The 15256-nt window shown below is 40.4% G+C and overlaps 2 protein-coding genes across 4 annotated transcripts in view; one reads left to right on the top strand and one right to left on the bottom strand.

The window, feature by feature from the left end:
- Positions 1 to 6354, bottom strand: prxl2c (peroxiredoxin like 2C). Of its 3 annotated transcripts, none has more exons than XR_001966428.2 (7): positions 5824 to 6354; positions 5440 to 5508; positions 4013 to 4066; positions 3414 to 3519; positions 3134 to 3268; positions 415 to 2726; positions 1 to 229 (listed from the first exon to the last, which is right to left on the bottom strand). XR_001966428.2 is itself a non-coding variant. In XM_018759155.2 (6 exons), exons 1-6 carry the CDS (start codon positions 6187 to 6189, stop codon positions 2599 to 2601), a joined length of 858 nt encoding a protein of 285 aa, XP_018614671.1. In that variant the 5' UTR covers positions 6190 to 6354; the 3' UTR covers positions 1 to 2598. The 3 variants fall into 3 exon arrangements, 1 of the variants encoding a protein (XP_018614671.1); XR_001966427.2 differs by having other exon boundaries at positions 347 to 2726; XM_018759155.2 differs by having other exon boundaries at positions 1 to 2726.
- A 460-nt stretch (positions 6355 to 6814) lies between these two features.
- The window catches only part of fbxl17 (F-box and leucine-rich repeat protein 17), a 232157-nt gene continuing 223715 nt past the window's right edge, over positions 6815 to 15256 (top strand). Inside the window, exons 1-5 of the mRNA XM_018759149.2 lie at positions 6815 to 6988; positions 8541 to 9322; positions 10646 to 10768; positions 11030 to 11287; positions 14079 to 14210. Of these exons, the coding sequence (XP_018614665.1) occupies positions 8561 to 9322; positions 10646 to 10768; positions 11030 to 11287; positions 14079 to 14210 (1275 nt within the window). The 5' untranslated portion in view covers positions 6815 to 6988; positions 8541 to 8560. The remainder of the gene's footprint in view (positions 6989 to 8540; positions 9323 to 10645; positions 10769 to 11029; positions 11288 to 14078; positions 14211 to 15256) is intronic.

The raw sequence follows: 15256 nt of genomic DNA on the forward strand, positions 1-15256 counted from the left end.
ACTTGGGACAAGCGGTTGTTGACAATGGATGGATGGATAATTTAATCTTTTTTTTTTAGCTATCAGTTCTCTTCAGGGGAGGGCAAATGAAGCCGCCATGATGGAACTTTACTTCACAAGTGTTTTTTAAAGCCCTTGTTGACTTACAAACACAATCTGAATGTAAGCAGGGAAAAGAACCTCTACTGTCTGGCCAATTAAGTCAGTGGTGCTTCAACAGGATGTCTTGCTGCAGCATGGAAAATTTACAAAAACATCATTGCATAGATCTGTGTTGAGTTTTAAATACATGAAATAAGTATCATTCAGTAAATTTTTATAGAAAGCCTCAGTACTAAAAACTTACAGTGCAAATATCAAGCTGATCGCTGACAAAGAATGTTCTCAGCTGAAGTGAACTTTAGACATACAAACCCATGCAAAATCTATCCAATTGCAGTTCTGCACAGAGGTGTCGATGTGCTGAGATTGCCACCGCTGAAATACAAAACAAAAAACAGAACATGATGCATTAATCACTTGGAATGTTATACAATACATCCAACAACAGCTTTGATAAGTCTTTTAAAGTGAAACTAATATATTATTCACATGAGGTAACAAAATAAATTAACTTCCATACAAAGTAATGTCACACTTGCCAGCTGTATAATAAATCAGGAGAGGTACACTGTCCCAAATGATAAACATTACACCACCTAATGTTAACATACACAAACAGAATAAAAAGATGCATAATGTTAATTACTGCTTGACGTTTATTGCTTTTAGCCTATGCCCACCACAAATACTTCAAAATGCGATATGCAAGACATGCCACTCCAACAATTGTCAGCAAGATAACTTTAAAATTCATTTTAAAATTAACCACAAGTGTTATGCTAAAACATCTAAAAACTGCTTTTTGCATTAACAGCTACAAGCCTAACTGTAAAGCCCCCAAGACAGCACTGTAGCTAACTTCAGCTAGGTTAGTCGGTTAATGACTCACAGAAGCAATAAATCAGCATTGATGTGCAGAGTTGTGTTTGAAATCTATGTTAAAAAGAAGTCTTCAAATCAAGTCGAGTACATGCTTAACATTGTCAGTTGCTTTGGAGAAAAGCATCAGCTGAAGGAATATGTATAAATATATACAACTAATTTGACTAAATCGTCAACTAACTTGGGTATTAATATTGAAAGTAAATTTGAGATATGATTGAAAGTCTACAGCTTTGCTGACTTGTAAATGTCTGTCAAAGGACCCACCATTCATTTTATGAAGCTTATGCTGGATTACTCCTTGACATGACATCTTGTCTTCTGGAAAAATCCAGAATATTTGAATTTAGTTCCCTAATGCACATGCTCAATAGATTGAACATGCCTGCAATTTTGCTCAGCAAGCAAGATTTCTTTTATTAAAAATGAAAATTAAATGAAAAGCTGTCTTAGCACAGTTACTTCGCTTAATGTAACATTTACAATGTAAGTCAAATTGTGAAATATTTCACTGTTTTGGCCAACATTTTCACAAAATGGATTTTTTACAGTGCAGTATGTTGCTTTTTGCCTTGATATTTTACAATAATTCATTTAACAGACTTTTCTCCAAAGTGACTTACAATGAATATTGTGTAGAATTTAGCTGACACTTTCAATTATTTAAATGCTGGTACTTCCAGGTATACAAATGTTTACACTGCTTGCGTTTGCAAGTCGACTCTTCTTTAGAAATGACAAAAACAAAATAAAATTGTACATATTGTAGAATTGAACACCACATTCCTGCAAAATTCCATTAACATGAAAAAAATTAAAAAGATTTATGGTGATTTAAAGATTTTTCCATTAAAAATATTTATGGTGTGATGGTTCTGAAAATTAAGAAGTAAACAGATGAATAATTTATTTTGAAAGAGTAAAGGTAACTGCATAGACTACCTGCCTGATGCTAAGAGAGGTAGACAGTAACACCCCAATCCTCTAAGGCTTCATGGGTTGTAGTAAAACGCTCATAGACACGCTACTCTCAGTGGACTGAGGCTAACCCTCCTCAGGGCCGTGAGGTTTCAGTTAATCATCTCATTTCCATGAATGAATTTTTGTTCTTTTGTCACAAAGTGAGATATTCAGAAATCTCTTTAAAAACCCAACTCTTTCAAGTTTTTTTTCAAAGTTTTGTAACTTTTGTCACTGTATATGTATCTGCACATTTTCACTGTATGTAATGTTCTTTCAATGTATGCAAGTTCAAAGCATCAAGAAATTTAAAAAAAATATTAGTAAATTATTTTTAAAGAGGCCATAGAAAGTAGAAGATTAGGGTCTTTGATTTGCAATCTGAAGATGCCTAGTTCAAATCCCCCCTCCTGCTGCAGTACCCTTGAGCAAGGTACTTATTCTGAATTGTTCCAACAAGAATACCCTGCTGTACACATTGGTAAATCAAAAGTCATTTTGGGCAAAGACACTGCTTAAAGAAAGAGAAATTGTAATATTTGTTATAGTGTTTCACCAGCATAAATTAAATGTCATTGGCTTCCACATACAGGTAATGTGTAATGTCTAGTGTTCTTGCCTCTTTTACTGCTTAATATTAATGGTTTCAAACTTTTAAACATCAATTATCCTGGGCTGATTCCTGAAATCAACCATCTGAACATCTGCCAACTGCAGTAGCCAGTTGATGGGTGTGTGGTCTAGTCGGTTCATGTCAAAGTGAGCAAAATGGACTTCAGGCCCTGGGGAAACAACAGCAAAGTATGATTAAAAAAAAAATAAAGTGCAAAAATGAATATACATTTACATTGTCACTAACCAGGTGAATATACCTGGACAGATCATGAAACATCTGCAAAAGATTCATATTAACAATCATGTTCAGTGAGGAATTAAACACAATGAGAAAAATTCATTTAGACCTCAACGTCTCATCTATGATTTACATTCTTATTTGTACTCAGTCTACAGGTTATGCAACGGTTCATTTCTAATTTTTATTATTACCTTGATTTAATATTTGTCAGAATTTTAAAATTTTAACATAAGTAAAGGAGTTAATTTATTACTTTAAAATTAAGTAGGAATTTAGGACGAAGAGATACAAAGAAATTTAAGATGACATGTTGCTGGTGAATAACTGTGCTACCTGGGCCTGCAATGAGGGCCCCACCCTGCTGATGTGGGTCTCCTTGGAAGTCAAATACCGGGCTGGTCATGGCTCTCCAAATGCTCCTCATGCTACCGGTCAGCACACTGGACTTCACATGGGGGCTGGAGAAAGCTGGCAGCACACGGAGGGACCATCACTACGGTGAGTTCACTGACAGAAAACTACTGTTTAAAAACAAATAAACTCACCATGTAAATATTACCTTCATCTGACATAAATGATAATAATGAAGAAGTCAAACTAAAGTAATTTTTACCTGACTGGAAAGGTGCCTCTCCTCTTCGCATCCCAAGTTTTTTATAAATACTCCTCTCAGGGTCAACATAAATTTCATGCTGATATTTTGTCAGGGAGCAGAAAGGCTACAAGACAAATATTTTAAAAAGTAAGCATTCCAGATAGGGCACAGAGGACTAACCAAAGAAACAGATTTGACCCTTAATGAATCTAGCAAAGTCTTGCAGCTGAGGCTGAAACATAATAGTTGACAAGAAATATAAAAACAAAGACTAGTTCAAATTCACACCTAACACACACAAGCAACAGAGTAGCATACCAAATCTAAAAAAAAAAAAAAAGTCCTATAGTCTATAGCAAAGTACATTACAATGGTTCCCAAAGCAGGCAATAATTCTAATCAATACAAATTAAATGTACAGTATATAAATGTAATGACATAAATGAGGTAAAGAATTCATGTTAAAAATTGCACATTTCTTCATACAATTTTAAAGCTTTAAAAGTAGACAAAATCTAAGGGACAGTAATACAGCTTTCTGCAAACAAAATTTGGTGTAAAGTTCTTTAAAGTGGGACTAGTGCTTCTCTTAAATGATGTATATGGCATGTGAATACCTCAATATGGTGATGAGAGGACTGCCCAATCACGACCAACCTGACACCAGCATCCTGGATAAAAACAAGCTTAAAGTTGATCCATTTAAAAAGAAATTCTGTGCAGCTCAAAGTATCAGGATCAAATGACAATATAATAATAAACTTCATTCATGACACTAAAAACCAAAATGCTTGCAAAGTCACAAGATAAAAATTGGATTATGACAACCCAGGGTGAAATATTCAAAAATAAATGTTTGCAAAATATAACAATCATTTTGCAAAAGGAAATGATAAACAAAGCAAGAAGAACAAGTTAAAGGCACAATAGAGAGCTTTGCAAGGTTGCAAGGGTTAAGAAAACAGATTTTATGACAAAAAAAACATGAATAACACAAAGATGTTTAGAAAGGTCCAAGACGGTGAGTGAAGAGATGAGTCTTCAAAAAACAGCACAACTGGGAAGGACTGGCAGTACACCAGATCTTGATGGGAAGCTCATTCCACCACTCGGGAGCAAAAAGAGAGAATGAGCGATACAGTACTTTTGTGTGTACATGACAAAAGGATGAGAAAAGGGTTTGTGACTGTATTAAAGTGTATAAAGTTACATGTTTGTGACATGTAACTTTATTAAAAAAAAAAAAAACAGAGAACAAGGGCCTAGAGAAGACATTGGATGCTATAGCCAGTAAGGAAGGGGAATGATCTGCTGATATGATAAAGAATTACACGACAAATCTGGGCCCAAAAAGTGATGTTACAATTATAGCTGAGTCAGTTTTCCGCTGCCACACAGCAGTTCATCACAGAAGATGAGGGTGAAAGGGTTATATCACTGAAAGGAATCTTGAAGGCGAGGTCTGTGAAAGGATTTGCGGAGCGTAGATAAAGGATGTCGTATTTGGAGAGATTTCATTTCAAGCGATGGTCAGGCATCCAGGAAGAGATATCTGGAAGGGAATTTGAAGTCTGGTTTGAGACCTGAGATTTGAAAGGAAATGAGACACTAATTTGAGCTTCATCTTCATAAAGTTGACAGGAGAAGCCAATGAATGGGAATGATGAGGGAACCCAGGAGAAGCAAATGCATAGGGAGAAGAGGAGGGAACCCAGAAGGGATCCCTGAGGTACACACCTGTGGGAGGACTTGAGGAGAGTTTTTCTAGGAAATCAACAATCAATATCCCACGCTGAGAATTGTTCAGCTGTTATTGAAATAATTTTAAAACGAAACAATCTGAACTTAATATGAATCAATTTCAGTGGTTTTACCAATGTGGTATCCCGGCTTAAACATTTTTTTTTACATTATATTTTGGGTTCGTTCAGCAATTATTGCTTCAGATAATTTTCAGAAAATAAAATAAAAACAGCCTTACAATAGACAATCGTGGGCACCGAAATTTTTCGGAAAGCCATAGCATAGTACTACTAGTACTTACGCGGAGGTAGTCAGGGGGGATTTTTGCCAAATCCTCAACATACTCTTTGCAAATGTAGCACAAGAAATTCTGAAATGAAAGGCAAACATGCAGAAAAATTAAATAAACGATACCACAGATCAAGTGATGAGTGGCTGGGTGTGTGTGTGTTGTAGACCTTCGAGCAAACACAACAGCTGTTTCTTGCGACTACCGCTAACACATCGTGTGTACTTCGACTCGAAGAAAACGGACAGGTCCAGTAACTCCATCTTGCCTTGTAATCGTACTATTTCTTTATTACATCTTCGGACACAAAGTTGTTCTGACACACACTGTCCCGATATCATTTGCGGCTTCCTGAGCCGTTTTGTTCGTCCCCCGCTGTCCGGCGTCTCCACACACCCTGACGAAGACGACGATGGCTTTCCTGTCCTTATATAGCTGTCCGAAGGGGAGGCGCGCGCCATGGCGGTCCAATACAGTACAGTTGCGGACCGCCGACAGGTCCACATCAAAGTGACCCTCGGCCGATGTGGGCTCCGTCCTCCTGACCTGTCGAGTCACCGGAGCTTCGGAAGCCATTACGAATAACACAGGATCCGCCGCGGAGCGAGCACCCACGCCCACTTCCAGGAGTTTCCACCCGTCGTCGGGACGTGAATTCCTCCCCCGCGCCCCGCGCGCATCACTTACATCACAACAGGTTTCCAAGTGCAGCGCGCGCATTGCTCCGTCGTCTCTCGCTTCGTTAACGCGAGTGTGTACCATGCGAAATATACAGTAATTGTTGTTTCCCGTTGTAAAGAGAACACACAGTGACGTCAGTTTCCCTGCATGTGGGTGCAAAGACTTTATTATACTAGGTTGTAAGTTGATGATGATGTAGTTGTTCAAAAACACGAAGCTCGTCAGCTCATGCAAAAACAACGCGAATCAAAGAACACTCACTGCAGTGCATCACTGCGAGAAGTCACCAGGAAATCGAGCACCAGCCATGCTTCTCGCTTCAAATGCGCTATTTTTACGAAGTTTGTTTCATAAAGTTGCATACTACTACTATCATCATGCAGTAACAATTATCAGAAATACACTTTAACTTGCGCTTACTTTTTTTTACATGACAACAGCACCTGGAGTTACCAAAAACAATGTCAATAAATTAACAGAGAGGGAAAATAAACATTGCTACCTTTAACTTTTACAGTACAGTTCGCCGCGGCGTAATAGTGCCACTTTACCAAGTTAGGGACTACCTGGAGGACTCGTCGATTGACGAATTGTATTAGTTATTCAGCGAGACTGACAGGACATCCGGTCAATTGCCACTGACTGCTCTGAAGCGGGTCCAGAAAATTATCCAATGGCTGTTGAAGTGGAAGGCGTAACTTCCGGTCCAGGGTTTATTCCGGAACTCTTTCTAGTGATATGAGAGTCACAGACCTAATGTATGCGGGCGTCCATAAATGTTGATGCTGGATTTCGTGTGGAAACTTTCGAACTGACTGCCCGTGCGACCCACGAAGATAATGCGATCGCGGGACGAAGATGGGCAGCACCGCTTGAACTGGTAGGGGAAGTTGTCGTGTGTATCAGTCCAGACTCTGTGAGCAGCAGAGCAGGATCACACACACATACTCACTCAGCTGAGCTAGCAGAGCTAGCCGATTTACTCCGTGAATTCACTTAGAAAGTTCATTTGTGACACGTGCAACTCACTTTTTTTGTATACTTTATAGCTGAAATAGCTCGTTTGCAGCAGCTTTGAAGGTTTTCTCTTCTATCATTAGAAAAACGTTAGTCAGACAGAGAGAATTTTTTTTCCTAGCAAAGCAGCAGTAGACTAGTTCATGTTGTTTTCCATGGACCATGCATGCATGTATTGTATGTACCTTCTTTTTGTAAAAAAAAAAAAAACCCCCCAAAAAACATCTATTATCATTTATGTCAAATTGTATATCTTGAGGCTTGTAGTTGTATTCAGTTAACGTGAAACTCGTGTGTTATTGTAGTTTTAACTGAACGTCTGTGGAAAAAACATAAGTGATGATTGCTGTTTGTGTTTGTAACTCCCTAGTCCACACATTACATGCGGTGTTGAGTGAGATTCAATAAGTACAAGTGCCATTTTAAAATATAATCCTGGAAACAAATCACTAATCATACACTCAGTAGCTCCTACTGCCTCAGATCAACATCTCATATCTTGCTTGTTCAGCCAAACGCGCATGTACTATGTAGATGAGATCTGTGTGTAGTGTATGTGTAATGTAAATCAGTTTAGCCACCTCACCTGTTCTTCCCAGAGTTCAGGTTCTGAAACAATAGAAATAAAGATTATGGTAAATGCAGGGCACACTAGTTGGTTTGCATGCTCCTTGATTCCCGCTGTTATATATGTATAATCGCTTGCATGCACATTTCAATACTAAGCTATACAGAATCCTGGCCTGGGCAACAACAGGAAAGTGATTTTATGTTTTTCTTGAGTGGTTTGATCTTTGTAGCAGTGATTAGGGAACAGGACACAACTTCTGTGTTGTCTTTTAAACGAATGGTCACTGTGTTGTGTAGCACTTGAACCTATAAGGACAGTCTTGGCTGCACAGCCTTGTAACACATTTTTTTTTTTTTAACAAAAATTGGTTTGCCCTGTAGTCTTTGTCCCTGCTGCGTTCCCAGGTTTGTGTCCACACCTGTGCATTTCCTGTAAAGGACTGTACTAATCTTTTTCTAATTGTATTTATTATATTGTATACGAAGATCTGTTTTGTTATGGAGAGTGGGGTGCGGTGGCGCAGTGGGTTGGACCACAGTCCTGCTCTCCAGTGGGTCTGGGGTTCGAGTCCCGCTTGGGGTGCCTTGCGACGGACTGGCGTCCCGTCCTGGGTGTGTCCCCTCCCCCTCCAGCCTTACGCCCTGAGTTGCCGGGTTGGGCTCCGGTTCCCCGTGACCCCGTATGGGACAAGCGGTTCTGAAAATGTGTGTGTGTGTGTGTGTGTGTGTGTGTTTTGTTATGTACAAAAAGGCTATTATGCAGCAGAATTTTTCTGGATTCCAAAGTGTAAATTCTTGAACTAACTGGGATCTTGTTTTGGTGCTCATTAATATCACTTTTCTAGAGTTGCCGTGAGTCATCTATATGGGCCATCTTCTTTCGAAAAATGGTAACCGCTTGAAGAAGAGGAAACGTAAAACGCGGAAGAAGAAGAAGCGGAGGAGGAACTGCTTCCTGCAGGGCCCTTGCATGCTCTGTTTCATTGTCCATGGTAACAGTGGGAGTCTCGACGACGACCGCCTAGAGAACAGTGCCACTAGGCTTGCTGAACGGTACGTGGCGCTGAGTTCTCCCGAGGACTGCGCCAAGTTCCTACTGTCGCCTCAGGAACTTGCCGTCTGGGAAGGGCAGGGCAAGAGTCTCCTGTCGTCTGTGCCCGCCAAACTCATTGGCCCTCAGGTGCTCTTCCGGACTGCTCTTCCCACTCAAACCCCTGGTGACTATTCTGAGATGGTGTGCAAGCGCAAGTGTGGTGAGCCGCGCAGGTCGGGACCCTGCAAGCAACCGCGCTGTGCCTTCCAAGAGGCTGTGGAGAATGGCGGGGCGGGTGATACTGGCAGTGCCTCTATGCACTGCCATCTTCCACTCTGCCACTTGCCTTCATCATCATCGTCCTCTTCCACCTCCTCCTCTGCATCCTCCTCAGAAGACAGCTCTGTTGCAGGGCTGCATGCAAAGGTGGGGCAGAGTGTGGGAGACACCTGCAATGCTATGGCCGTGCCCCAGAGCAGCGCTTCAGCTTCCTCTTGCCCACTTGCCTGTAGTGACACCCCAGGGGGCTTTAATGCTCTTGAAGTGCCAGACAACCCAAGCATCAATCAGTTGCCCTCCTCCATCCTGCTGAAGGTAAGTACAGAGCACTGTTTTCAGTGCAGCTGAATGTTCTTCAAGTATCGCAGTTGCAGCTGTGAGCCAAGATGCACAGTAACAGTTAAGTCTGAGTACACTTTTGTAAAAATAGTTTTGGCACAAGATATTTGATGAAGAATTTTGAGCAGAAAATTAGTGGGAGTGTCTTTTTAGCTGTTCTGCAGCAGTTCCTAGAGATGGAAGACACTGGCGCAGTGCTTTGCTTTGACTCTTCTGTCTAGTTCGTCCCGTAAAAGTACTGGCCAAGCTACCCAGGTGTACTCAAACTTTTCACTGGTACTGTAAATTTAGTGTGGATACTGGTAACCCCTGGCTACTTCTACTGAGTCTTTGCAAAGGTGGGGAACCCAAGGTGAAAACACCCCCCTTGCTCACTCTAATTGTAATATTATTTTTCTTTCTTCCGTTTTTGTTCTTCAGATTTGGTGTGTAGCCTCTGTTTCAAACTGTCATAAAAGTAATGACACATTTTTTTTCATTAAAACATTAAAAAAAATCTCCTCTCCCCTGAAAGTCCTGTCCACCATGACTCCTTAAGGCAGATTTTGCTGGACAGCCATACAATGGTTATTCCATGAAGTTGTAATTGCTTAAAATACTTCTAACTTCCTGAAACTTTTAAAGTCTTTATGAAAGTGCCAAACAAGAACTGATCCCGATCATCTAATTAAATGTCAGTTTCTGTTACACTTATGTCAGCAGCAATTAGTCTGGCAGAATGAAGGTTGATACACATATCCTCCCTATTACGGCAGCAGTTCACAAAAACTTTGGTTGACTTTGTGCTGTACGTGGTGCTCTAACATCCAAGTTTCAAGTTTATTGTCATAGGTACAAGTACCGTGTACAAGTGTCATGAAATTTTTCTTGAATGCTTCTCCACAGACTATGAACAAACCAATAGATAATACTGCACAAAACAATGACAATGAGTAATGCTAATAACAATAAATAACGGTAACAATAATAACAATAAATAGCAATAGACAGCCAGAGAACTCAAAACATGAGAATGCTTAAAGTGAGAGTGTAATCTACCAATGTGCTTGGAAGGAGCAGTCCAATTCTAGTTACAAGAGGTGGCACATTGATGAGTGTTGTATACTCTTACAGCAGTGGGGTAAAAGCTGTTGCTGTATCTAGCAGTGTGGATAATCCATCCATTATCTTTTATCTCTTGTATGGCTTGTGTTGTTTTCATAAATTGATTGGCAATAATTCTGCCTGATTTTTACAGATGTAAGAATTCATGTCTATTGGAGTCCCCAGTTTGTTTGTTTTAATTTTTTTTTTTTAAAGGTATTTTCACACCTTTCTGTGAAGGAACGCTGTCTCTGTGCATCCCTTGTCTGCAAGTACTGGCGTGACCTCTGTTTAGACTTCCAGTTCTGGAAACAGATTGACCTCAGTGGTCTGCAACAGGTGAGTGTGCTCACAGACTTTCTGTGGGTATGTGTGTTTACATGGAGATTTCAGTCTGGCATAGAGGTTTTTTCCCCCTTGAATTTTCCAATTCCCCCCCCACTTCAGAGTCAGTACAGGTTAAAGCTAGAGCTGGTCTTTCTGTTACCTAAAGAAAGTGAGTCTCTATTGGTGTAGCCATGAAGTTAGCAGAAAAATCCCATTCATCACACAAATAAAAATGTTGGTACTCTGATCTTGACAGTCATTTGTCTCTGGTAGGTGACTGATGACCTTCTGGTAAAGATTGCCTCATGGAGGCAGAACGTGATGGAGATAAACATCTCTGACTGCCGAAAGGTGCAGGACGCAGGTGTGCATGCCCTGGCCTCCCGCTGCCCAGGCCTGCTGCGCTACACAGCCTACCGCTGCAAGCAACTAAGTGATGCCTCTCTCATCGCCATAGCAACCCACTGCCCACTGCTGCAGAAAGTTCATGTGGGCAACCAGGACAAGCTAACCGACCACGCGCTCAAAAAGGTCTGTGTCTGACTAGTATTGCAGAGCTTGTGGGAACAGAATAACTTTGGGAAGGTTAAGAAGCATTCTTAAAAGGCTTGGGATTTGTTTAGCAGTTAACATTTCCTTCCAACAGTTTTTTTTTTTTTTTTTTTAAATTTAGGTTTTACAATGAGCAGTTTAATGTAATAAGTACATAAATTAAAGGGATACCTGGATGAATGAGTTCTGTATAAAAGATGCTGTCAGTCATCCTCTACTTTACAGGTAGTGATATAACTCAGGAATTGTTCTAGAAACAAATGAATACCATCCATCCATCCATCCATCCATCCATCTCTAATCACATGTCCAGTGCCAGCCTGTTGTGATCTAGATTCTGTCTGCTAGACAAGGATGTCAGGTCATTGCAAGTCAATCACACAGAAGTACTCGCTCATACATAAACGCACTAAAGGCAGTTTAGACTCACAATCCAACTGAAACATGTCATCACCGGCTCTACCCGCTGCTGCACTCCATGTATTCATTTACCTGTTATAAATTATCTGCATTTGGAAAACCTTTTTGTTTGTTGCAAGGTCAATACTAGTCAATCAGAGTGTACTAAAACATGTAGCCAGCCAGTTACTTTTAGATAGGTTGTTATGAAGATACCGCTGTGTTTTTCCAGCAGTGTTACTGAGTAATTTAGTGTTTACATTTGAAGTGCTTGGCTCATTTAGTTAAATATTTGCCGAAATCCTCTCGTTAGCTCTGTGTTGCTTGTTACAGAAGACAGCCATACTGAAGCAGTTTTATTTTTGATTTTTATTGTCTAAAAATGGGTAGCTAACCAACCTGCAGCAGTACCAACATTCCAAATCATAATAATTTTAGTTCAGTACTGTGGCGTTTCAGCTTATGTGGGGATTCTTGTCTTTGATCTTCTGTGTAAAGCCAAAAATTATACATGGCTGCTTTACCATTTTTATCTTGTTGTTATTATAAAGGGTTGTACTAAACGTTAATATTTATATATTGTCAAACCCTGAGATGCGCCTCTTTGTCTTGTGAGAATTTAACCTAACAAGGGCTTCATTTTAATACCCCTACTTTGGTTTACAAGGCGTTTTCTTCAGATTTATCATTACTAAATTTGAATATTTCTGTGCCTTGTGAAAGCTGAGTAGTGTGAGACTAGAGTCACCAAGTGACTTTCTTTTTTTTTCTTCAGTTATACTTTTAATGCTCCAAGTTTTCGACCTCACCTACCACTTGTTTACTAGTTTCATGTGCTTTAATCTTGGTTAACATGGCTTGGTAAACGATGTGAGCTTGATCCATGAGTGTGAGTCCATTTGTATTGTTTTAATTTATTTTTGTGTTTGCTGTTCTGTTTTTCCATTACAGTTTGAATTAATATATAGACATTGAGTATCATATGTATGTTATTTGTAAACGTTTAACTTCACTGTATGTAGTAGCTATGAAAGCTGAAGAAGCACAGGTAGACAGCCATACAGTTATAGCACAGTTTAGTAGTTAATGAAGGGAAATTGCCTTGTTATTGTGTTGTAGTCACTTGTGACTATTGAAGTAATAGTGTGCATTCTAATATGAGCTATGAGAATACATCTTATTAAGGGTTTTTTGGAACAAATTACCTGCATAAGGTAGGGAAAGTCTGTAATAAATTAATGAAAACTTAGATTGTACTGTAGTTACTCCTAAGATACACAGTTAAAAGAAACTAATGTACACCAGTACACATTATAAAGTTCTGTATATAATGCCAATAATATATAGTGAGGATGAAGAAGGTGCTAAGGGGTTTCTCGGGGCATTGTTTGTTACATAGAAGGTTCATGTAAGATCACTAGTAGCTTATTTGCTCTGTATCATGTTTAGAAACATCAGAAATCCTACTTTTTTATATTTTCACACGAGCTGTTTTGAGGATTATGAAGTTAGAATGCCAAAGTGAAATGTGTGTAAGATGCAACTCCACTGTGTGTTGTCCAACTCTTGGCTTGGGTCCTGCTGGACAGTGTAAGTGTATAGACTGAAAGTGTTATTCGGCACAATACCTGTTATAATTTTTCCTTGCCGTTCACTCAACCGATCTTCAGCATCTCAGTCTAGCATGTATGTTTGTCTCACTGGCATATCTACATTAGTTTAATATGCTTGTTGGGATGGATGGAAAATTGCAACATTCAGCTCACCTGGAAATTTTGCAGAAATGCCTGCAGCGTAGCGGTTCAGGTAGTTATATTAGCAGATCTGGTGACCTTTTCTCAGAGCAAATGCAGTGGTGTTATGCGTTTAATAAAAGTTAATTATTTTTGTGATAATGCCTTAGGAGTTTGAGTCAGCAGAACATTATGGGGATGTTGTCATGGCAGGGTGGGGATTTTTTTTTTAATTTTTTTTTTTAGAAAGTTAGCCAATATTAGGGTCATGAGGGATTTTATGGAAATTGCCAGCTGTACACATTCCAGGTGCCTGAAGGGACAATACTGGTTACTGAAATTGGGCAATGTGATTAAAGTGATGGTGACACTGGGAACTGGTCAGTTACACAGATGGAAATGGCAAAACTGGGGAAACAAATTAGGTGAAAAGAGTATTTGGTTGTGTTGTATATGGGACTGTACTGTGATTTGCCTTGTTAATTTTCTGAAGCACAAGGTGGTTTTGGATTGCACTCTGCTGGCTGGGGTTGCTGGCCTCCTCTTCCTCTCTTCATGGGAGTGTAATTTTGGGGACAAGTGGACCATAAACCCAGAGCTCTGACCGTGTTTTTGTATGCCTGTTTGTCTGTGCCCAGCTAGGGGAGAACTGCCGGGAGCTGAGGGACGTCCACCTAGGCCAGTGCTATGGCATCAGCGACGAGGGCATGGTGGCTCTGGCCAAAGGCTGCCTTAAGCTGCAGAGGATCTACATGCAGGAGAACAAGCTGGTATGTGTGCTGTTTTTGTCCCATGTGCTGGAGGGGTGGGGGGTGCCAGGCACCAAGACTGAAGCTGCTGTTCTTCAGGAGAAGAAGGCTGTCTGTTCTCCTTATGACTGGAGGGCCTCAGGTGTTTTTGAAACTGCTGTCTTCTTTACCCACAGAGTGTGTAATAGGATATGGGTGGCACAGCGAGTAACACTGCTGTCTCACAGCGCCTGAGTGGTGTGAGAGAACATGGGTTCGATACCCGCTCAGTCTGTGTGGAGTTTGCATGTTCTTCCCGTGTCTGCATGGGTTTCCCCCGGGTGCTCCGGTTTCCTCCCACAGTCCAAAGACATGCTGCTCAGGTTCCCCCATAGTGTGTGAATGACAGAAAGAGAAAGAGAGAGTGTTCCACTGATGTACGGATGAGTGTAGTGTGTGGTTCCTCAGTGATGACATCCAGTTTTGAGCTGAAGAGACCACAGGTGGTCCCTGACTTGCGATGGGGTTACGTTCCGTGAAACCCCTTGTAACGTAAAAATGTTGGAAGTCGAAAATGCGTTTAATACACCTAACCTACGGAACATCATAGCCTAGCATACGTGCGATGGTGATTACGGCCTTGCCGTTTTCATGGTGGGCAATTATCTTGAGTTTCTCCTCAAGAGTAATTGCCTTCCTCCTCTTCTTGCCACCAGTAGCAGGAGACACAAATGGGCGTTTTGTAGATATTATGGATGCACAAAACACAACCGCGTGACGGACAGGGAGATGCGGATCGCTGCCGTTGCCCAGCATTGTGAGAGAGTATTGTACCGCATATCGCTTTCCTGGGAAAAAAAATCAAAATTCAAAATAAGGTTTCTGCTGAATGTCTATCGCCAGCTCACCATCGTAAAGTCGAAAAAATCATGTCGAACCATCGTAAATTGAGGACCACCTGTATAGACATTTTACCACACAGATTTAAAGCAAATGTATATTGATGAGACTAATTGTTTGAAGGTCTTTTGTGCTACAGGACAAGATAAATCACTGGATGAACATTTTTCAGTATTATGCTCTTAACA

Source organism: Scleropages formosus, chromosome 17 (genome assembly GCF_900964775.1).
Source record: "Scleropages formosus chromosome 17, fSclFor1.1, whole genome shotgun sequence".
Classification (NCBI taxonomy): Eukaryota; Metazoa; Chordata; class Actinopteri; order Osteoglossiformes; family Osteoglossidae; genus Scleropages; species Scleropages formosus.